The sequence below is a fragment of the Phyllobates terribilis genome, unplaced genomic scaffold (assembly GCF_046119375.1).
Source record: "Phyllobates terribilis strain yellow unplaced genomic scaffold, ASM4611937v1 Scaffold_1__5_contigs__length_1240528914, whole genome shotgun sequence".
Classification (NCBI taxonomy): domain Eukaryota; kingdom Metazoa; phylum Chordata; class Amphibia; order Anura; family Dendrobatidae; genus Phyllobates; species Phyllobates terribilis.
Genome location: NW_027362761.1, coordinates 750,882,136 through 750,905,460, shown reverse-complemented (window position 1 = coordinate 750,905,460; position 23,325 = coordinate 750,882,136). Strand labels below are relative to the sequence as shown.

General features: G+C 40.3%; 1 protein-coding gene across 7 annotated transcripts in view; it reads left to right on the top strand.

The window, feature by feature from the left end:
* The window catches only part of MAST3 (microtubule associated serine/threonine kinase 3), a 201,576-nt gene that overhangs the window by 159,846 nt on the left and 18,405 nt on the right, over window positions 1–23,325 (top strand). For all 7 annotated transcript variants that reach the window (XM_073636889.1, XM_073636886.1, XM_073636888.1 and 4 more), the window contains 8 exons: window positions 723–861; window positions 5,151–5,283; window positions 5,835–6,000; window positions 8,238–8,339; window positions 12,494–12,616; window positions 20,369–20,481; window positions 21,273–21,427; window positions 22,968–23,182. In XM_073636889.1, the coding sequence (XP_073492990.1) occupies window positions 723–861; window positions 5,151–5,283; window positions 5,835–6,000; window positions 8,238–8,339; window positions 12,494–12,616; window positions 20,369–20,481; window positions 21,273–21,427; window positions 22,968–23,182 (1,146 nt within the window). The remainder of the gene's footprint in view (window positions 1–722; window positions 862–5,150; window positions 5,284–5,834; window positions 6,001–8,237; window positions 8,340–12,493; window positions 12,617–20,368; window positions 20,482–21,272; window positions 21,428–22,967; window positions 23,183–23,325) is intronic.

Here is a 23,325-nt window from a genome sequence, read left to right as displayed (position 1 = left end):
GTGTAATTGGTGTGGGAAGTGTTTTACAGGGCTCATCATTTGAGCACTGCTAGATTTGCAGCAGAGAAAACAGTGATTGTATCAAAATGACAGGATAACACTTGATACTTTGTAGCCGGATGTTAAAGGGAGTCCATCAGCACAGAATATTCACACTAAGTACTGGTGCTCCCTTGGCGTGGCAAAACAGTTTAGTATGATTTTTCAGCTTCTTGAATTCCCCTTATATCCACCGCACCTTTTTTGATTGACATCTGACATCCTTTACAGAGGCATAGATAAATAGATAGAAAGTAAGTAGATGGGCGGATGCACTTAAATGATTGGCCACACTAAGGGTGCACAAAGCACCTGTACTTGGTTTGAACAGTCATTCTGTGCTGACAGTTTCAGCTGACTTTAAAGGAACTAACATGCCACTAACACCTGGATCATGAATTTTGGAGGTAGATATTACCCTCTGTCTCATCATTGAAGTAAAGTAAATCTTTACTTTTAGCTGAGTAACAATAATTTGATAAATTATAGTTAATTTTCACTTTCCAGTAATTACCAGTTAATAGAATATCTACCATAACACAGGATACTCTGCTGTTCTAATCCTGTTTTATAATTTTGCAGTGGAAACTTATCCAGTGCATTATAATGGTGAAGCATAACTGATATTAGTGAAATTCTATTTCTTTGTTTGCAATTTCACCTAAAAAGTTTGTTGTTTTCAGGTGGTGACTGTGCTACACTCCTAAAGAATATGGGGCCTCTTCCTGTTGACATGAGTCGCATGTACTTTGCTGAAACCGTCCTGGCCTTGGAATATCTGCACAATTATGGAATTGTTCATCGAGACCTCAAACCTGACAAGTTAGTAGTTCTCTGGTTCTGTTATTGAGAACGGCATCTTGTATCTGCATGTGCTACATCATGACAATAAGACCTAAATAGTTTCACGGAAGACATGCACTTCTTTAAATAATCGTAAAGGTGACCTGTACCTGTCAGATTCACGCTGCCCAAGCAGGTAGTATGACTCCGACAAGCTCCGCAAATATGTTTGTTTCACTGTGAATCTTAAAGCATTTTTTTCTGAAATGCTGACTTTTGTCTCCCTGTGCTGTTAGATCGACAGGTCTCTTCCTGTCTAAAGATTGCTCTCAGTGGGAAAGACTAGATAATCTTGTAGTTATGATACCTTTTAATGGCTAACAAAAATAAAATAAATTATGTTACAAGGCAAGCTTTCGGGACAACTTGGTCCCTTCCTCAGGCATGGTATAACATGATATATGAAGAAACAAAAATATATGCACACAAAGAAAAAGAAAAGCAGATGCATGGCATAATAAATTGACATTTAATTAAACAAACTAACTGAGCTTGGAAAGTGAGTCCTGAATTGGATTAGATTAGTGGTGTGAAAGTTTTATGGTCCCAATATCCATGTAAGATCATAGGCCTGATGCCCTCAGGAAGACGGCCAGTAATTTACAGGACAACACGGACCTTTTAAGAAAGCTATGTACAATAAGTCCTCTCCATAAGAGTGCCATCTTAGCCACCATGGATGTGGAATCCCTATAGTCAAACATCCCACATGAAAATGGATTATCCGCCTGCCACATGTTTCTTGAAGCTAATGGTATCCCTTCCGAATCTGTATTAAGACTCACCAGATTTACCCTCACACATAACTTCTTTTGGCGAGGAGCTATATCTGCAGCGCACTGGAACTGCTGTGGGCACCAAAATGGCACCCCAGTATGCCAACCTTTTCATGGCGAAACTGGAAATGACTTTTTAGCATCATGCTCCATCAAACCCCTGGCCTATTTTCGTTACATTGATGACATCTTAATAATTTGGACTGAGTCTGAACAAGAACTTCTAAAATTCCATGACAAATTCAATAGATTTCATCCCACCATAAACTTAACATTGGAGCACTCGAAAACCGAAATTAACTTTCTGGATTCCACCATAAATATTCAAAATGGTTCAATCCAGACATCAGTGTATTGGAAATCAATTGACCGTCAAACATACCTCAGATGGGACAGCTTCCACCCGAAACGCATTAAAAAGTCCATCGTTTACAGCCGGGCCTGGGCCAGATAATCGTATCTGTTCCAGTCCAACGGACAGGAATGAAAACTTAACCCATCTTTAAAAAGACATTTTTAAACCAAGGCTACCACCCCACCTCCATTGATGACCAGATCATTAGAGCCACAAGTATCCCTAGAAGTCCATTACTTCAGTACGGAGAAAAAGAGGAAAATAATCGTGTACCTCTGGTGGTGACCTACAACCCACAGCTTGAGGTACTGAAAAAAACTGCTAAAAAACATCACCACATCCTACACAAGAATGACCGGCTAAAAACAATATTCAAAGACCCTCCTCTGCTGTGCTACAGGCAACCTCCAAATTTAATAAACATCATGATCAGAAGTTCAGTGCCCTCAGATACACCAAGAGGAACTTTACCTTGCAATGTGAAGAGCTGTAAAACCTGCACCCATGTAGAGACCAAAGACAGGATACAGATTCCAAACACACAGCAGGACTATAAGATTCCTGGGGCATTCACATGTTCCTCTTCCAATGTGGTGTACTTAATTCTGTGCACTATATGTCCTATTGGGGGTCTCTATGTGGGAGAAACAGGACAGAAACAGAGCAAGGATGAGGTCTCATCGCCACACGATTACAGATAAAAAAAAACCTAGGTACCGGTGGCCAAACATTTTTGTGGTCCAGGACACCACATCAACAATATGAAAGTTGTCATATTAAAAAGCAACTTTAAATCACAAAAAACACAGAAGAGTTTGGGAACACAAACTGATTAGGGTCTTTGGCACCCTCCACACAGGAATAAATCTGTCAGCAGGATTTATGTCTCGCTACAAAATCTGAGGAATCTGCTCCAGAGACAGTGAGGGCACCGGGCCTATGATCTTACATGGATAGTGGGACCATAAAACTTTCACACCACTAATCTAATCCAATTAAGGACTCTCTCTCCAAGCTCAGTTTTTGTTTATTTAAATGTCAATTTATTATGCCATGCATCTGCTTTTATTTTATTTTTTTTTCCTTTCTGTGCATATATTTGTGTTTCTTCATATATCATGCTATACCATGCCTGAGGAAGGGACCTAAGTTGTCCCGAAAGCTTGCCTTGTAACATCATTTATTTTATTTTTGTTAGCCATTAAAAGGTATTATAACTACAAGATTATCTTTTTTCCCACTGAGAGCAATCTTTTTTCAACTGGCTGACACAGTACCAAACTCCTTTTTTTCTTCCTTACATGTAGACTTGTAACTCTTGACTCCGGCATGGACCTACCTCTATCCACCTAGCCACCTAGTCCTCAGCCCCTTTTTAAAAATAAGCTTTATCTGAAGCGACGCTGCATGAAACTTACAATACTTGCGAAAGTATTCAAACCCCCCCCCCCCCTTCCCCTTTCTCATTTCTCATTTTTCGTGTTTTGCTACCACACAACCTGAAATTTCACTGTTTTTTGCGGATTTGCATCAGTTCATGTAAAGAACATGCCTGCAACTGTGAACATTTTGTTTTTCTTTTTATTGTGAAGCAAACAGGACAAAATAACTGAAAACTTCAGTGTGCATAACTATTCACCCCCTAAAGTCAGTACTTTGTAGAGCCTCCTTTTGTGGCAATTACAGCTACAAGTTGGTTTGGATAAGTCTCTGAGTTTTCACATCTTGCCACTGAGATTTTTGCCCATTCCTCAAGGCAAAACTGCTCCAGCTCCTTCAAGTTAGATGTTTTCCTCTGGTGATCAGCAATCTTCAAGTCTGACCACAGATTCTCAGTTGGATTAAGGTCTGGGCTTTGACTAGGCCACTCCAGAACATTTCCACTTTTCCCCTTATACCACTCTAGTGTTGCTTTAGCAGTATGTTTTGGGTCATTGTCTTGTTGGAAGGTGAACCTCCTATAGAGTACCTATAGAGTCGTGACCTCTTTGGGAGAAGAAAACCATATTATGCAGATCTTGTTTTCTCCTGACCAAGATCAGCCTAGTAACTAAAACATGCTCGGCTATATTAGCATTTATTGGTTGAATTCTATGCTGGGAAGCTGCCTATATGTTCAGAATTTATTATCCTATGCTAGATAGGGCAAATAAAAATGTGTTTAATATTTTGTCACGCATTATTAATTGTAATTTTACTTTAAAAGGGAACATGTCACCAGTATTATTTCTTATCGACCCTCCTCATCGTCTTTTAAAGCATGTATACATGGTTCCTACAACCCTTTCATACCCTACCCCACAGGTCTCTGATTCAACTGCACACGTGCGAGACTTGAAGCATTCTGTGGATGACGTAGAAGATGTCATCCATTTCCAGCAATATAGGAGAGGTGGTGTTTGCTGGAACTGAGGAGGCACCAAGTGCGATACGGAGACAACCGTAGGACAGTCCGCTGCACAATTTGCAAGCAGTGCATTACATAAATAAAAGACCTTTTCAGAGGTATGCAGGGACACCTACAAGGGCATACAGGGGTTGTAGGAACTCCATTTATATGCTTTAAAAGGTGATGGACAAGGTTTTAAGATATAAAACTGTTAACAGGTTCCCTTTAAGGCCACGTTCCCACCTTCAGTATTTGGTCAGTATTTTACATCAGTATTTGTAAACCAAAACCAGGAGTGGAACAATCAGAGGAAAAGTATAATAGACACACATCACCACTTCTGTATTTATCACCCACTCCTGGTTTTGGCTTACAAATACTGATGTAAAATACTGACCAAATAGTGAAGGTGTGAACGTGGCCTAAAACTGATCATTTTTGCCCGCCTCAAAAAAACTGCATGTGCTCAAACTGGCATTCTCCTATGAAGCGAAGCCTGGGGCCGGGCTTCACAGTAAGACTTCCAGAATGAAGACAAATCCCCTAATAGTAATTTGCAAAAGTTCATAACTTTTCATGCTGAAAAATATTGTTAAAGAAATAAAACCTTTTAGTTACTCTTAGTTTGCTGTTAGGTGCATTCTCTATGGGAATTGTGATTAGACATATAATTCCTGAATAAACCTCCTCGTTTGGAACTGGCAATATAGTGAAATTGTAGAATTGTAAATGAATGTTGTTCTTGCAGTTTGCTGATTACTTCACTTGGACATATCAAGCTTACCGATTTTGGACTATCTAAAATTGGTCTTATGAACATGACAACTAATTTGTATGAAGGGCATATTGAAAAAGACACGAGAGAGTTTTTGGACAAACAGGTTTGTATTTTTTTTAAAATTGTCCACTAGCTGCCATATGGATCATGACTTTTGTATGATCGCTCGGATTTAGTGTAACGCCTAACATTTAATCTAAGACCTATAGCCATTCATTTCTGGATGGTTTATATGGAGAATGTTGGCCTTGAAGGGGCTGTGTGTGACTTTAACATTGATGGTATATTGTTCATCAATATTTGATCGGTGGTGGTGCAACACCCAGTACCCCCGCCAATCAGCTGTTCCTGGTGTCAGTGGTGGTGGGAACTCTTAAGTTACACAGCTTCTCAGCTCCTTTGACTGTATAGTGGCCGCAGCCGGGTACTGCACATCCACCAACTATTTAAATTAATAGGCGGTGGATGTGCAATCAGACATTGATGACCTATGCTAAGGATAGGCCATCTATGTTAAAGTCTCGGACAACCCCTTCAAGAAAAAGATCAAAGTCAATTATAAAGAAAAATTGCAAACAATATTTTACATAGCAATGTCTCCTACATTTAAGAATTATGTAACGTTTCGGTTGAATGTATGTTGCTTTTGGTCAGGTGTGTGGGACTCCTGAGTACATAGCCCCTGAAGTAATCCTTCGGCAAGGTTATGGAAAGCCTGTGGATTGGTGGGCAATGGGCATCATCCTCTATGAATTCCTGGTGGGCTGCGTTCCATTCTTTGGTGACACTCCAGAGGAGCTGTTTGGACAGGTGATAAGTGGTAAGCTGATTTTTGGAAATCATACATTAAAAAAAAGATATAACTTTACCATGTGTAGCGTTGCTGCACTTTTCCCTTTTTTCCATGCACTTTCAATGGCTTCTTCCCCTCTTTGCTCTGCAGCTTCTTCCATCCTTCCTTTTGTCCTCCTGTTCTTAAGTAGTCAATACCACTTTCTTGTCAGGGCACGGGTCTCTAAATGTCACTGAATAGTATTAAAAGGTGCAAAATCTAACAATTGCCACTTTACTATGATAAAAGATAATCCAATTGGGGCCCAACTCTGAATTGTCAGAATACTTAAAGGGGTTTCCCATAAACAAAAGTTGATTTTAATCAATAGATCTTGGAATAATAACTTTCACAATTGGATGTGTTTAAAAAAAAATGTTCCTGTGCTGAGATAATCTTATAAATGTGCCCCTGCTGTGTACTGTGTAATGGCTGTGTCTGACCCTGCAGTAGAAGCAAAAGAGTATACAGACATTACAGCAAGGGATCACAGCTGATTAGATGATTTTTTCTGTGAGGTAAAATGTTTTTAAACAGGCAGGGAAATATGCAGCTAAATCACACACTAGTCACAGGTTTCATTCGACTAGCATTGAAGTTTATGGCAAGTGAGCCACATGCAACTTGCAACAGTGACAGAAAATCCATTACATCTAATATTGCAATGTGTCGCTGCGATATCCGTGTTACACAACAACTGTCGCCATGTAGCCCTAGCCTAAAAAAGAAGAGAGTAGGAGATCTCCATTTGGCTGCAATATGGATATTGTCTGCTATAGTGAGTTTTAATGTTGATATCTGGGGGTTCATCACCCAGAGTATAACGCTTCAGGACAATTGGAGACATTTGTTCAGCATGGTTTTAACAAGTTAAGGAGTCCATTCCTCAGGTCTTTTAATAATGGGCAGGTCTATATTTAGTGTGGTTTTTTTTTTGGTTTTTTTTTTAATCAGTGTCCCAGATTATACTGAAAGATCATAAAAGGGTTCATCCAGAGCTATTTATTTTTTCTTTTTTTTTACTATGGGTCTTAAAACTACCAGGCAAGTAGTTGCTATCTTCCGGCCTATTGTGTCCGCTGGTGATCTCTGCCGGCACAGAGTGGTCAGACTGCTCCTGCCAGCGATTCAGTGCCTTTTGGTGAAGCTGCGTCGACAGAGCAGCGGCTTCTCTTCTGCTCTGCTTTGTTGGCGGGGCGTGACTGTCAATATCTTGCCAATTGACAGTCAGCTCCCTGCTGCCTAACTGCAGGGAGCCAGCTTTCAATCGGCATGACGTCCGCAGTGATGCCCAGTAGACAGAGCAGCCCGGAAGAGCAGCTGCTCTATTGACACTAAGCAGCTGAATCACCGGCAGGAGCGGTTATTGACCGCCCTGTGACGGCGCTGGGTAGAACAAGCAGGTAGATCGCAACTATCTGAATAAGTTAGTCCTGGATAAACCCTGTACGTCTGGTTTGGGTAGGAGAATTGTAGACATTGCTAATACCAAAGAAATGAATAATTTATGATGACAATTCAATATTGTCCAATACTTTTTAACCTGACTCCAGAGTTACTGGTGTAATGAAAAAGATTTACTTCAATTCTTTCAGACTGTGGAGACTAGCTTCTGGGCCCCTTGCTTTTATATCATAGGCATTTCTTCTGAGATGCCACATATATGTATGTATGTTTTTCCGCAAAATCAATTAAAAAATATATTCTGAACAAATGTTGCACGATATGGCTTTTACAGGTGCTTTGTTTCCTAGCACATCTGTAATGTGGTCTGTGGCGATAAATCAGCTGAGAGGACCAAAGAAAGTCAGATAAGAGTTATAAACCCCTGTCAGATAGTAGTAGCCGTCTGATAGATTCTCGGTAAACTTTTGCAGCAATAGACAGTTCAACAGAAGCGATAGAAGCCACATAGTGCAACATTTTTTAATAAAAAATCAATGACAAAAATGATTTTTAGCCAAAAATACATGCATTTAAGTAAAAAGTGGACAACCCCTTTAAACTATACAATAATATTATTTGAGGTATATGATACTCCACCCTCCCAATAGCTACTCATCCACTTTCCCCACAGTGCCTTTCTTTTGTCTTACATTTCCACTCCTGCCTTCCTACACTTTCCAGCTTCACTTTTTTATTCTCGTGAGTTCTTTTCTTTTTGCAGTTTTTTTTATATTTTTCCTTAATTTATGTGTTGTTTGTGTGCTTTGCTTTATTTCCAGATGATATCGTTTGGCCAGGAGGCGAAGAGTCTCTTCCAGTCGATGCTCAAGATCTAATCACACGGCTACTGAGGCAGAATGCATTGGAGCGCCTTGGGACAGGTAAACATTATGTATACGTGTTTTTTTTTTTTATATATATATATATATAATACACACACATACACATATATATATAATACACATACATATATATACATACACATATATATATATATATATATATATATATATATATATATATATATATACACACACATACACATATATATATATATATATATATATATATATATATATATATATATATACACACACATATATATATATATAATATTACACACACATACACACATATATATATATATATATATATATATATATTTATTACACACACATACATATATATATATATATATATATATATATATATATTACACACATATACACACATATATATATATATATATATATATATATATATATATATATATATATTACACACACATACACACATTTTGTGTATGTATATATATATGTGTATTTATTTTTTGAAAGCTGTTGGCTTGCACATTAACCAGAAGTCATTTTGCTCATATATACTTATTGAGTTCACATAAGCAGGTTGACTCCTGGCTAACACCTCTGCATTCTGTATGACTGCTATCTGGTGACTAGGTTGGGAGTTCTGCGTGATAGAGGGAGAACGGTTCAAATGTGCATGCAAAGCTGCTACTGAGAGAGATGGGAGTAGGGATACTTTCAACAGCTTGCAGTTGTAATGTGGACTGCAGGTGAAACTTTACTTCATGCAGGTACTGTTAGCTGAGCCCCTGACAGAGTACTGGTAGTACCAGTATAAAGTTTGGACACGCCTGTTTTATGCAGTGGTTTTTCTCATTCTTATTGGAATGTGCAATGTATAGATTCAGACTGAAGGTCGTCCCCTGGCGAAGAAAGGGCGAAACATGCGTTGGGGCGTGGAGGCACTCGCTTTATGCGCCACTGTCCCGCCTGTAAGTACACCAGTTTCTCTGCAAGCATACTAGGGAACAATGGGTATGGGTGTTTAATGTGTAACCTCAGGCAATAATATTATAAGGAGCGTGCTGCAAAGTCGTAGTATACATGTGGGTACCGTTTTATTCTTTTTTTGCCCTCGATCTTTCAACATGCACTAGCCACTTTATTTTGCCTTGGGGTGTATAACGGACCTATCAACTGTTCCTCTTCCCTGATGTAATATAGCACTTGTCACTTTATGGTGAATGTTTGCCATCCATGCAAAAATTCCCTGTTAGTGCAATATTTTGGCTGTATGACACGTACCTGGACTTTCTGCAGTGTGTTCTCCTTTTTCTGTGGTACTATGATGTTTTAAAAAAAAAAATTGTATTTGTGTCTAATAAAAAATGTTCACATATAACTCTGGTTTCTTGCACCCTCCTTTCTATTTACGGGCCTGCTTGCTTGTTACATGGTTTTTGGAACCCCTTTATTTAATTAGATTTCCTTATGAGTAAATGTATGATGAATTCAGCAAAACCATGAAGGAACCCTTATGGAAACAACGATTTGACAAACACGTGTGAAACAAACCAGAATTTGTATTAAACCTTAGATTCCTCAAAGTACTTTGACATCTTTCCACACCTTTTAGCATTCTCTCAAGCAGCTTCATCAGTTAGCCACATGGAATACCTCTCCAACAGTCTTGAATGAGCTCTCATTGGTGGTGACTACTTGTTGGCTGCTTTGCCTCCGTTGGGTGATTGTGGAGGCCATGCCATCTGAAGCAGCATTCATCCCTCTCCTTCTTGGTCACATAGCTCTTACATAATAGACCAGAGGTGTGTTTTGGGTCATTGTCCTGTTGCAACACAAATGATCTTCCCACTATGTTCAAACAAGATGGGATGGCATGTCATTGCAGAATTCTGTGGTAGCCATGCTGGCTAAGTGTGTGTTTAATTTGGATTAAATTACCAACAGTGTGACCTGCAAAGCAGCCCCCACATTATCACACTTCCCCCTATACTACACTCTGGGCGCCACACATGTAGAAACCACCTGCTTCCCTTTTCTATGTCTCACAAAGACATGGCTATTGGTACCAAAAATCTCTAATTTTGACTTGTCAAAGCACAGTACAGATTTCCAATGATCTAATGTCCAGTCTCTTCTTGTTTGCGGTCTTCATAAGTGGCTTTTTTTGCTGCTATTCGACCATAAATGCCTTCTCCTCTGTGTCCTTTGGACAATTGGTGTTGAGATGTGTCTGCTACTTGATGTCTGTGCATCACTTATGAGAGCTGTTATCCGACGTGCTGACAGTTTGTGGTTTATGAAGCTGGTAACAGATAAACTTCTCTTTTGCAGCAGAACTGAAGGGAATCTGTCAGCACGATTTCTCTTTCCAAATTATAACTGCATGTTGCTCTTTCAAAGACAAGTCCAGCAATACCTTTAGATGGTCAGCCCTTTCCTCCATTACTGTGAAATCCGTGTTTGAATTGGTATCCAAATGAGGCTGTAGATCTGAAACTTCTGTCCAGCTCTCTTTCCTGACCAGCCTGCCTCCTTTTGCTTGATTGTTGGTCCTGTGCCTGAAGTCAGAAAGCACAAGAGCCATCAGTCAAGCAGGAGGAGGCAGGGTGGTGAATAGAGCTGGAGTGACAGAGGCGTCTCATTGACGGCCTCATTTGCATATCAATTCAAACGCTGATTTCTCAGTAAAGGAGGAACAGAATGGCCATGTCCATGTATGGCTGGACTTGTCTCTGAAAAAGCTACATGTGCGTAAAAATAGTTTGGGATGTGAAGTGCTGACTGATTCCCTCTAATTCTTGGTCTTCTTTTCCTGGGGCGGTACTCAAGAGAGCCAGTTTCATCATAGCGATTGATGGTTTTCATGACTGTACTTGAGGATAGCTTCAAGATTCTAGTAATTTTCCGGTTAGAGTGATTTTCATGTCTTAAGAGAAACAATGGTCCATAATTACTTTAGGCGAGTGGTTCCTGCCATATTCTGGCTTGTGGAATTGGGTTTAGCATCGTATGGAAACGCCCCTAATGGTCACAAACACTTTCCGAAGGCCAGGGATTCCACAAATGAACGTTTAATGAGCCTCACCCATTCATTAGAAACCATGCCAGGTGACTACCCGATGAAGATAACAGAGAGAATGCCAAGGAAGTGGAGGAGGGGGTGGGCGGAGTATACAGATATTACAGCACGGGATCACAAATGATGATTTTTTTTGAAGTAATCCATTGTTTAAAAACAGGCAGTGAAACGTTTTACCTCAGAAAAACAATCATCTGTGATCGCCTGCTGTAATGTCTGTGTACTCTTTTGTGTCCTCCCTGCCCAGGAGCTGTGGTATGATCAGACCATGCCCTGCACAGACACAGCCATTACACAGCACACAGCAGGGGCACATTTATAAGATTATCTCAGCACAGGAACATTTTATTTACACACATCAAATCGTGGAAGTTATTATTATTCCAAGATCTATTGATTAAAATCAACTTTTGTTCATGGGAAAAACCCCTTCAAATGTGCACATTCCAATAAGAAAAAAGAAAACTATTGTAAGAACAGGCGTGTCCAAACTTTTGACTGGTACGGTGAGTGGTTTAAAATGCAACCTTGTATGTTTACTGGTGAGACATTTTGCTGATTAGCTGGCCTGTACAATGGACACATTACATATTTTATGCAGTTTACAAGAAGTAATCCCTCTGTGGATAAACTACAGAGATGTTAACCCTGTCAGTTTAAGCTTTAAGTGGTGAAGGAAATTCCCTGGGAGCCGAGTTCTGCCCATAACTACCATGGTTCACTGATATTACAAGTTGATTGTAGCTAAGGCCTTTTTACACAGGCTGATGCAAACCACATGGGGAGCAAACGTTCGTTAATTCAATTGCTCGGTCCCACCACAGTTTCCATATCGTCTAGAACTCATCCTGTTTACACAGGGAGTTGTGCTGTCGACAACACTTACTTTAATGCCTGCATAAGCGATACAATGGTTCGCCAACTAACTGGTGGCGTGTTCACATCAGCCATCTCAATATATCACTTATTTGCCTGTGTGAAGCAGCCTTTAGTTTATACTAAGGTATATCCTCTGTTTTGGTAATTACACATTGAGAAAAATTCTTTAGTATGTGGTCACTTTCTGAGTTTCTCTAAATATGTATTGTAGTTCTCACCCGTTATGTTATATATTGGTATATCTACACAGGAGGCGCACAAGAAGTAAAGCATCATGTCTTCTTCCACCCCCTGGACTGGAATGGACTTCTGAGACAGAAAGCAGAATTTGTGCCGCAACTGGAAGCTGATGATGACACAAGTTATTTTGATAGTAAGTAGACTTTTTATAGTGTATTCAGATTTTTAAAAGGTGTTTTGTTTGTCTTTTTCTTTTGCTCGGGATGTGCAGGAACTGTGGGTTATGTCTCTTATCAAAAAATTTTAATTTAACTTAAAAGGTACAATGCTATGTTTTGTTTGGTAATCCAACATATAACTAATATGGGGGAAATTACATTTGCTCATGATGCTTAAATTCCGTCTCTGTTTAAACGGTGTCCTAACAGGACCCATAATAAATCACTTGTATCAGGAAAGAAGGCTGGAGCCTAGATAAGCAATGATGGGCGACACAATTCTGAGATGCGCATCTTCCTGCTATTAAAGGGGTTGTTCATTACTCAGACAACCCCTTCCGAATTCTTATGTTTCCGCCTTGCAAAATAATAACATCTGTACTCACCTCTGGTGCCAGCGACGTTTCAGCGGTGTCCAAACTGGCTCTCCCAGGGATTGTGACATTGGCCACAGTGATCGCGTGACACAATCAGCGCTGGCTTCACTCTTTTCTCCTATGGACATAATTGACATTCGGATGAAGTGAGTATCTGCTCTCTCACTTCCTCTGGATGTCTTGATTTGTCCGAAGGAGGGGAGAGTGAAGCCAGCGCTGATAGGCCGGAGGGATCACGTGACACAATGTCACACAATCCCCGGGAGGGCCAGTGCGGACACCACTGGAATGCACCAGAAGTGAGTATAGGTGTTATTACTTTACAAGACTGTGAAAGATAGAGATTGAGACGGGGTTGTCTGAGAAGTGGACAGTAGGGAACTGTCAAGTTAAACAACCTACACATCTAAAGAAAGTGGTCTAAGACTGAAACAGAAGATTGATTTCCCAAATTCATCCAGATCAGTGTTGTTCATGTCAGTCTTTGAGGAGGCATTTTGGAGTCAGACACTCCTGATTCATTAACCCCTTTAAAGCGCAAGACGTGCTAATACGTATCTGCCCCCTGGGACTTAAGAGCCTGATACGTATTAGTACGTCTTGGCGATCGCGCCCGCACACAGGCTGCGTGGGCGCGATCGCCGCCAGGTGTCAGCTGATTGTCACAGCTGACACCCGTTACTGTGTGCAGGGAGCGGTCCCGCACCGCTCCCGACACATTAACCCCCACAAGGGGAGGTGATCGGGGTACTCACCTCTCGCTGCTTCCCGGATGTTGCCATGACAACCCGATGTCGTCATGACAACATCCGGGTCACCAGACAGCAGGAAGATATTTTGGTCATGCGCAGTGCATGACCAAAGTATTTTCTAAATCTGCAGGGCTGACAGCCTGTATGGCACAGGGATGGAGATCCCTATGCTATACATGCCATCAGAATAAAAAAAGTGAAAGTCTCATAGTGGGACAAAAGAATAAAAGTAAAAAAAAAAAAAAGTGTTTAAAAATGGAAGAAAAAATAAAATAGTAAAAAAAATAAATCCCCAAAAAATAATGTACCCATCAAAAAATATTATTATGAAAAAAAAAACAAAAAACAATAAAAGTACACATTTGGTATCGCCGCGTCCAGAACAACCTGACTAGTTAACCCCTTTAGTAAACACGGTAAAAAAATAAAAATAAAAAACGAAGCAAAAAACAATGCTTTATCATCATACCGCCAAACAAAAAATGGAATAACACGCGATCAAAAAGACAAATATAAATAAAAATGGTACTGCTGAAAACGTCGTCTTGTCCTGCAAAAAACAAGCCGCCATACAGCTCCATCAGCCGAAAAATAAAAGTTATAGCTCTCAGTATAAAGCGATGCAAAAAAAATTTATTTTCTATAAAATAGCTTTTATTGTGTAAAAGCGCCGAAACATAGAAAAACTATATAACTGTTGTACTGCTGTAAACGTACTGACCCGAATAATAAAGCTACCTGATCAATTTTACCACACGCGGAACAGCATAAAAAATGAAAAAAAAACAATCATAAAAACCCCATATGATTCTGGTATCGCTGTAATCGCACCGACCCGAAGAATAAATTTGTCTGATCACGTATACAACACGAGGAGCGGCGTAAAAAATAAACGTTTGGGGTTGGGCTAGGGTTGGGGTTGGTCTAGGGTTGGTGTTGAGGTTGGGATTTTTTTCAAAAGTAAAAAAAAAAAAAAAAAGATGACGATATGGCTAGTAGTGTTGAGCGCAGGTGCTGGCTACTTGAGTTTGCATCGGGTGCTCTGGTATGCACTGAGTATCGCGGGTGCTCAAGTGACATGCTCGAGTCTCCACCCCATATGCTTCGTGGCCAAAAAAACCTCGCGGGGATTGCCTGCCATGCACGAGTGTTCCCCGCATGTTTTTTTTTTTTTTTTGGGTGTCTAATAACCGTGAAACATGTGGGTGGGGACACGAGCATGTCACTCGAGCACGCGCAATACATGGTGCATACCGGAGTACCCGATGCAAATTCAAGTAACGAGCACTTGCGCTCAAGACTAATGACAACTTATTCAATATGATGACCTAATGTTATCAAATTCTGTGTCGTACCTCTGGGTTCAAAATGTTCACTATACCCCTTGATAAAATCCTTGAGGGGGGTGTAGTTTCCAAAATGGGGTCACTTGTGGGGGGTTTCCACTATTTAGGCACATCAGGGGCTCTCCAAACGCGACATGGCGTCCTCTCTCGATTCCAGCCAATTTTGCGTTCAAAAAGTCACACAGTGCTCCTTCCCTTCTGAACTCTGCCGTGCGCCCAAACACTGTATTTTCCCCACATATGGGGTAGTGGCGTATTCAGGAGAAATTGCACAAAAGTTTTTGGGTCCATTTTCTCCTCTTACCCTTGTGAAAATAAAAAAAAATTGGGGCTGAAACATCATTTTTGTGGAATAAGTTTGATTTTTTTTATTTTCACGGCTCCATGTTATAAACTTATGTAAAACACTTGGGGGTTCAGGGTGCTCACCACACATCTAGATAAGGTCACTGAGGGGTCTACACTGTGTGCCGAATTATTAGGCAAATGAGTATTTTGATCACATGATACTTTTTATACATGTTGTCCTACTCCAAGCTGCATAGGCTTGAGAGCCAACTACCAATTAAGTAAATCTGGTGAAGTGCATCTCTGTAATGAGGAGGGGTGTTGACTAATGACATCAACACCCTATATAAGGTGTGCTTAATTATTAGGCAACTTCCTTTCCTTTGGCAAAATGGGTCAGAAGAGAGATTTGACGGGCTCTGAAAAGTCCAATATTGTGAGATGTCTTGCAGAGGGATGCAGCAGTCTTGAAATTTCCAAATTTTTGAAGCGTGATCACCGAACAATCAAGTGTTTCATGGCAAATAGCCAACAGGGTCGCAAGAAGCGTGTTGGCCAAAAAAGGCGCAAAATAACTGCCCATGAATTGAGGAAAATCAAGCGTGAAGCTGCCAAGATGCCATTCGCCACCAGTTTTGCCATATTTCAGAGCTGCAACGTTACTGGAGTATCAAAAACCACAAGGTGTGCAATACTCAGGGACATGGCCAAGGTAAGGAAGGCTGAAAAACGACCACCTTTGAACAAGAAACATAAGCTAAAACGTCAAGAATGGGCCAAGAAATATCTTAAGACTGATTTTTCAAAGGTTTTATGGACTGATGAAATGAGAGTGACTCTTGATGGGCCAGATAGATGGGCCAGAGGCTGTATCAGTAAAGGCCCCGTCACACTTAGCGACGCTACAGCGATCCCGACAACGATACGACCTGTCAGGGATCGTTGCTAAGTCGCTATGTGGTCGCTGGTGAGATGTCAAACAGACAGATCTTCCCAACGACAGAGCAACGATCCTGCGACCCGTAACGATCTGTATAACGATGCACGCCTATATGTTTCTGTGTCTGAGTCGTCAACAAGGTCGTTGGTAAGGTGTCAAACTCACCGATGCATGCTGCCCAGCGGGACCTCAATGATCAAAGAAAGGTCCAGACTATTCCGACACGACCAGCGATCTCACAGAAGGGGCCTGGTCTTTGCTACGTGTCACACATAATGAGATCGCTACTGAGATCACTGTTGCGTCACAAAACTTGTGACTCAGCAGCGATCTCGCTTAGTGTGACGGGGGCTTAAAGGGCAGAGAGCTCCACTCCGACTCAGACGCCAGCAAGGTGGAGGTGGGGTACTGCTATGGGCTGGTATCATCAAAGATGAACTTGTGGGACCTTTTAGGGTTGAGGATGGAGTGAAGCTCAACCCCCAGACCTACTGCCAGTTTCTGGAAGACGACTTCTTCAAGCAGTGGTACAGGAAGAAGTTGGTATCGTTCAAGAAAAACATGATTTTCATGCTGGACAATGCTCCATCACATGCATCCAACTACTCCACAGCGTGGCTGGCCAGTAAAGGTCTAAAAGAAGAAAAAATAATGACATGGCCCCCTTGCTCAGCTGATCTGAACCCCATAGAGAACCTGTGGTCCATCATAAAATGTGAGATCTACAGGGAGTGAAAACAGTACACCTCTAGTAACAATGTCTGGGAGGCTGTGGTGGCTGCTGCACGCAATGTTGATTGAAAACAGATCAAGCAACTGACAGAATCTATGGATGGAAGGCTGTTGAGTGTCATCATAAAGAAAGGTGGCTATATTGATCACTGATTTTTGTTTTTGCCTGTCAGAAATGTTTATTTCTACGATTTGGGCACTGATATTGGTTTACCTGGTGAAAATAAACAAGTGAGATGGGATTATATTTGGTTTTTATTAAATTGCCTAATAATTCTGCATAGTAATAGTTACCTGCACAAACAGATATCCTCCTAAGATAGCCAAATCTAAAAAAAAAAAACACTCCAACTTCCAAAAATATTAAGCTTGAATATTTGAGTCTTTTGGGTTGATTGAGAACATAGTTGTTGATCAATAATAAAAATAATCCTCTAAAATACAACTTGCCTAATAATTCTGCACACAGTGTAGTTTCCAAAATGGTGTCACTTGTGGGGGTTTCCACTGTTTAGGCACATCAGGGGCTCTCTAAACGCAACATGGCGTCCGCTAATTATTCAAGCAAATTTTAAAATCAAAGTCAAATGGCGCTCCTTCCCTTCCCCTCCCTGCCGTGCGCCCAAACAGTGGTTTTCCCCCACATATGGGGTATCTGCGTGCTCAGCAGAAATTGCAAAACAAATTTTGGGGTCCATTTTTTACCCCTGCGAAAATAAAAAAAATTGGGTCTAAAGTAACATTTTTGTGAAAAAAGTTAAATGTTCATTTTTTTCTTCCACATTCCAAAAATTCCTGTGAAGCACCTGAAGGGTTAATAAAGTTCTTGAATGTGGTTTTGAGCACCTTGAGGGGTGCAGTTTTTAGAATGGTGTCACTTTTGGGTATTTTCTGTCATAAAGACCTCTCAAAGTGACTTCAAATGTGATGTGGTCCCTAAAAAAATGTTTTTGTTGGAAAAATGAGAAATCGCTGGTCATCTTTTAACCCTTATAGCTCCCTAGTAAAAAATAATTTTGGTTCCAAAATTGTGCTGATGTATAGTAGACATGTGGGAAATGTTATTTATTAACTCTTTTGTGTGACATATCTCTCTGATTTAAGGGCATAAAAATTAAAATTTTGAAAATTGCTAATTTTTCAATATTTTCGCCAAATTTCCGTTTTTTTTCACAAATAAATGCAAGTGATATCGAAGAAATTTTACCACAATCATGAAGTACAATATGTCATGAAAAACAGTCTCAGAATCAGGGGGATCCGTTGAAGCGTTCCAGAGTAATTACCTCATAAAGTGACAGTGGTCAGAATTGTAAAAATTGGCCTGGTCATTAACGTGAAAACCACCTTGGGTTGTAAAGGAGTTAAGAGGCTCGTATCTCTTAACACATTCATGACACGGCGATTTTCACTTTCTTTCTTCCAAGAGCCATAACGTTTATTTTTCTGTCAGTATAGCCATATGAGGGCTTGTTTTTTTTGCGGGACGAGTTGTACTTTTGAATGACACCATTCATTCTACCACATAGTGTACTGGAAAACCGGAAAAAAATTCCAAGTGCTTTGAAATTGCAAAAAAAAAGTTGCAATTTCACAATTTTTTTTTTTCTATTTACCGTGTTCACTCTATGGTAAAACTGACCAGGCAATATGATTCTCCAGGTCAGTACGAATGCGTACATACCAAACATGTATAGTTTTTGTTTTTTATTTAAGTGGTGAAAACAAAATTGGAAATGCTTGCTTGCTTTTGTCTACTTTTTCCAAGACCTGTAACGTTTTCTGTTTTCAGGATATGGGTCTGTGTGAAGGCTTATTTATTGCGCCCTGAGCTGACATTTTTATTAATACCATTTTGGTGTAGATACGATGCTTTTAATCGCCTCTTTTTGCATTTTATTCCAATGTGGTGGTGACCAAAAAATTGATTTGATTTTCTGTTTCAGTTTACTGATCAGATTACTTTTTTATTTTTGATAGATCGGATTTTAGGGTACGTTCCCATGTTCAGGATCCCGCAGTGGCCCCGATGCTGCAAAACTTCTGCACTAATTATGCAAATAAGCGGACAATTTTTTTATTTATTTCTTTTTTTACACATGCAGATTTTCCTCGTTGATGCAAGTCTATGGGGAAAATCCACCTGTGTACCCGCAAGAGATATTGACATGCTGCGGATCTGAAAGACGTGTCGCATGTCAGTTTCAGCGGTTGATTTCTAGAAATCCCATCCACGATGATGTAACATCTGGTCGCTGCAGTTTTGACGCTGCATGGACACACATCGTTAAAACCGCAGCAAATCCTGAACGTGGGAACGCACCCTTACAAATACAGTGATACCAAATGTGTTTGTTTTGTTTTTTTTACTTTATTTTTAATGGAGCAAAAAGGGGCTTGATCTGAACTTTTATGTATGTTTGGATTTTTTTCAGAATTTTTTTAAACCTTTTATTTTTTTATTTTACTTTTATTTAATAGTCCTCTTAAATGACTTGAAGTTGCTATTGTTTGATCTTTTTTGCTATACTTAGCAGTGCAACAGCACTGGTATGTACAGAGAAAATCACAAGCTGACGGCTTTCACAGGAGGATCGCAAGTACAGGCATGGAGGTCTTCAGCAGACTACTGTCTGTCATGAAACCAGTCAACGGCCTGCGATCACATCACAGGTGCGCCGATGGGAGTGTGGAATGATGCAACCCCCTGCCGGTGCGTTTTACATGCCGCTGTCGGAGATTAGCAGCGGGATTTAATAGGTTAACACCCGCGGGCGGAGCTCCTCTTCACCCGCGGCTGTTAGAGGCACATGATGGTGGATTAAATCAGCCTTAATGTCCGGGGAAAGGTGCCTTCTCACCTTGTGAGCCTGCATCAATGGAATGGGCATAAGTTTACGTCATATGTCGTGAAGGGGTTAATGAGTGTGGAGAAAGATTTGTCGGGTAAAGAACTCTGACACTCGTCATGAATTTGAATAGCTGGGGTTGCAACGTCCCCATCCTGCCCCAGCTCCTCCCACTTTGTCGGAGCTGAGCGCAAATGGCGTGAGAAGGGCGTATGTTGCAACATATTAGCGCAGCTTTGCGTTCTACCAAAATTTTGCACCTTCTCAAAGCTTTCTGCTCCAGAATTCTGACGTACAAGCTCTGATGAATCAGAACCTATGTTCCGCTGATGTGGTCACGCGCTCTACTTTATAGGCCTCTGGTGCCTTAAATGCCTCCTCTCTTCCTACTCTTATTTTATTGTTGTTTGATGCATCCCTCTTCTCTATAACCCTTTTTTCAGCACGTTCAGAGCGTTATCATCATTTGGCTTCTGAAGAAGATGATGAGACGAATGACGAGGAGTCATCTGTGGAAATTCGTCAGTTTTCTTCATGTTCGCATCGATTCAGCAAGGTATGGAATACCGTTAGACTGTTCTTGTTTTGTTTTTCATAAACTTATTTTGATATGTGTTGGGGACATGATTTTGTGGCACGGATATGTAAGTGTTACAGGTTCTCTCTCTGCATTTCTTTCCTCACAGACCGCACAGCACAACTCTCCTGTCTCCAAAATAACCACTGATGGAGGAACATGTGATCAAGACTGGTCCATCAGCCTCCTCCTTTTGAAAAGAAGTTTTCTCTTTTAGTCGTTTTCCATTGGAGGAGGCTGATGGACCGGTTTGATCACATGTTCCTCCATCAGTGGTTATTTTGGAGACGAGGGCTGTGCAGTCTGTAAAGAAGGCTGTATTAACAAGGGCAGGAGTGGAATCTATACTATTAGTGAGTGCCAAAAAATTGTGTTCCTGACACAATTGTTAAAATAAAGCGAAAGTGGCCAATCCCTTTAAACGAGTTTTATTGAAACTTAGAGCTTTACATTCTGTCAGTATCAATAAGGGCATTTAGGAAGTTGTACATAATTGCAAAAAGATGATTATAATGTTTAAAGAGCAACAAAATGTTCATTGCAGCATCCAAAGTCTCTAACGGCATGTAAAAGTCAGGTTTAACGTGGTACAAGAGAAAGTAGGTCGGACAGTAGTCCAGGTGCCAGAATCCCTGCTGGTGGTTAGCAGAGGCATGCTTGTCCCGGCTGACTGGACAGCAGGATACAAGACCTATCATACCGTGGGGCTCATCTATCGAATTAGTGTGGAGATGCTGATATCAGAAGGTTACTTTTTCAACCTTTTGTAGGTTTACAGCAGCTCTGAACATCTTGCTACACAACTGAACCTCAGCTTCTCCTCCACTGAGAGAAGCCATAGTGATGAGAAAGAAGAACGAAGTGAGAAGTGGGAAAAAGCCTTGTCCAAAGATGATGAAAAGGGCCAAATAACTTTTGAAACTAGGTGAGTGAGGCGGAAACAAATCAGACACGTTTTCATCAATGGGAATTGTAAGCAGACATCCAATTATGGAAAATATTATTACTCAAAGATCTATTGATTAAAATGAACTTTGTTCATGAGAACACCCCTTTTAAGAGCCCAATGGCACATGCTGCTCTTTGTGTCAACATCATTCCTGTGAACTGGGCCATTGACTACTATGGGTTGTGGGACACCACATGAACTGAAAAATACAGTCTGTGAATTAGCCATACGATAGACCTTATTTACTGCTAAAACACTATTTATATGTAGTTATATTGTTAATATAGTGTAGAGAGAGCCATTGTCAAGTCTTTATGTATTTCTGCTAATCTTCATACCTGTATTCTGCTTCCTAGTTGTGAGGCCACATGGCCCTGTAATAGATAGCTCACGTGTTTGAGGTTCACCCATTTGTTGATGTCTTCCATTCCTGGGCACTACGTGATCTGTGCTTGTTTTTGGCGAGAATACAATTCCATGAATTTGGTGTGTCTGAGTTCTCCTCTGTTTTGTCAGACTGGATATGTTCCTCCCCTTATCATGTTCACTGGCAATGATAGGTCTATTTAGTTGGGAGGCCAGACAGTTAAAAGGCTGTCTAGACAAAAGTTAGTGGGCGTTGAGAACCAGATGGGGGCCGGAGAGGTGAGCAGTAAGGTGAGTATAATTTTTTTTTTCTTTTTTAACCTTTTGATGGCCCTTTACGGTTCAGTAAAGTGGTGGCTAGACTGCCATCATTTTGTTGAATCCGCGCGAATTACAAAAAAATCTACGTTTTAGTGAATGCGGATTCTTGTCAAATTCAATTCAACTTGATTAAATTCTCTTATCTCTAGTTATTATTTAAGTTTTTTCATAATCTGAAGGCCAATCATATGGACAATCTAAATTGCGAAAATGCTCTTGCTACAATCTTCAGCAAAAAACAATTATGGCTCAATTACACCATAAAAGGGAGTCTGTCGCCCCTAAAAATGCATGTAAAATGAGCTATACAGTGTTGTAGGGTACCTGTCACAACCACACTAACTGCTAATGGTCCATTGCTAGAGAAAATAACTTTTAATTTGTATGCAAATAAGGGGTTTTCAGGTCACCCTTGGTGTGGCCAATAAGTTGAAGCACCGTTACGCCTCCTCATTTGCATGTTGGGGACCTTCCCAGATCAAACACTGTCTGAATGCTGCTGGTATGTGAGCACATGTGTACTGCCATTGCAGAGAGTGCACGCGCAGTTACAGGGTGTATTCTCCTCCCTGTCTCCCATGTTACATTAGTTATGCTATTTTAGAAGTTGAATATTGTAACCATTTTATAGGTGCATATCATACCATCATGGCGATCAGGGCGGTTGAGTGTGTGTGTATATATATATATATATATATATATATATATATATATATATATATATATACTGTGCTCAAAAGTTGCTTTTTCTATTCTTTCAAAACCTGAGTTAACATACATTCACATCATGCATGAAAATGTTAAAAAAAAGGTGTTTTCCCTGATTTAGGCTACGCTCCTGGACATCTTCTGGATCTTCCCATCACTCGTGGCTAAGCGAGCGCAGTGCAAGCCCATGTGTGCTCACTAGTACATGTAGCTTGGATACCATGCCAAAATTTGCTTTTTCGTCTGAAGATGAAACTTCCGATCACAAGTATGACAAACCATTATTCACTTTAGGAGAAATAAAGGGGACATCCCCAAAGCCATCATCACTTTGCGGTAAATAAATGCTCAACCATTTTTCTCCTTTTTTTTTTTTATATTTATTTTGAAAAAAATCTTTGCAAAATTGTAGAATGTATTGTGATCATTATTAAATGAGGCATGACATTAGTGAATTATCAATTGTACCTACATAAAAT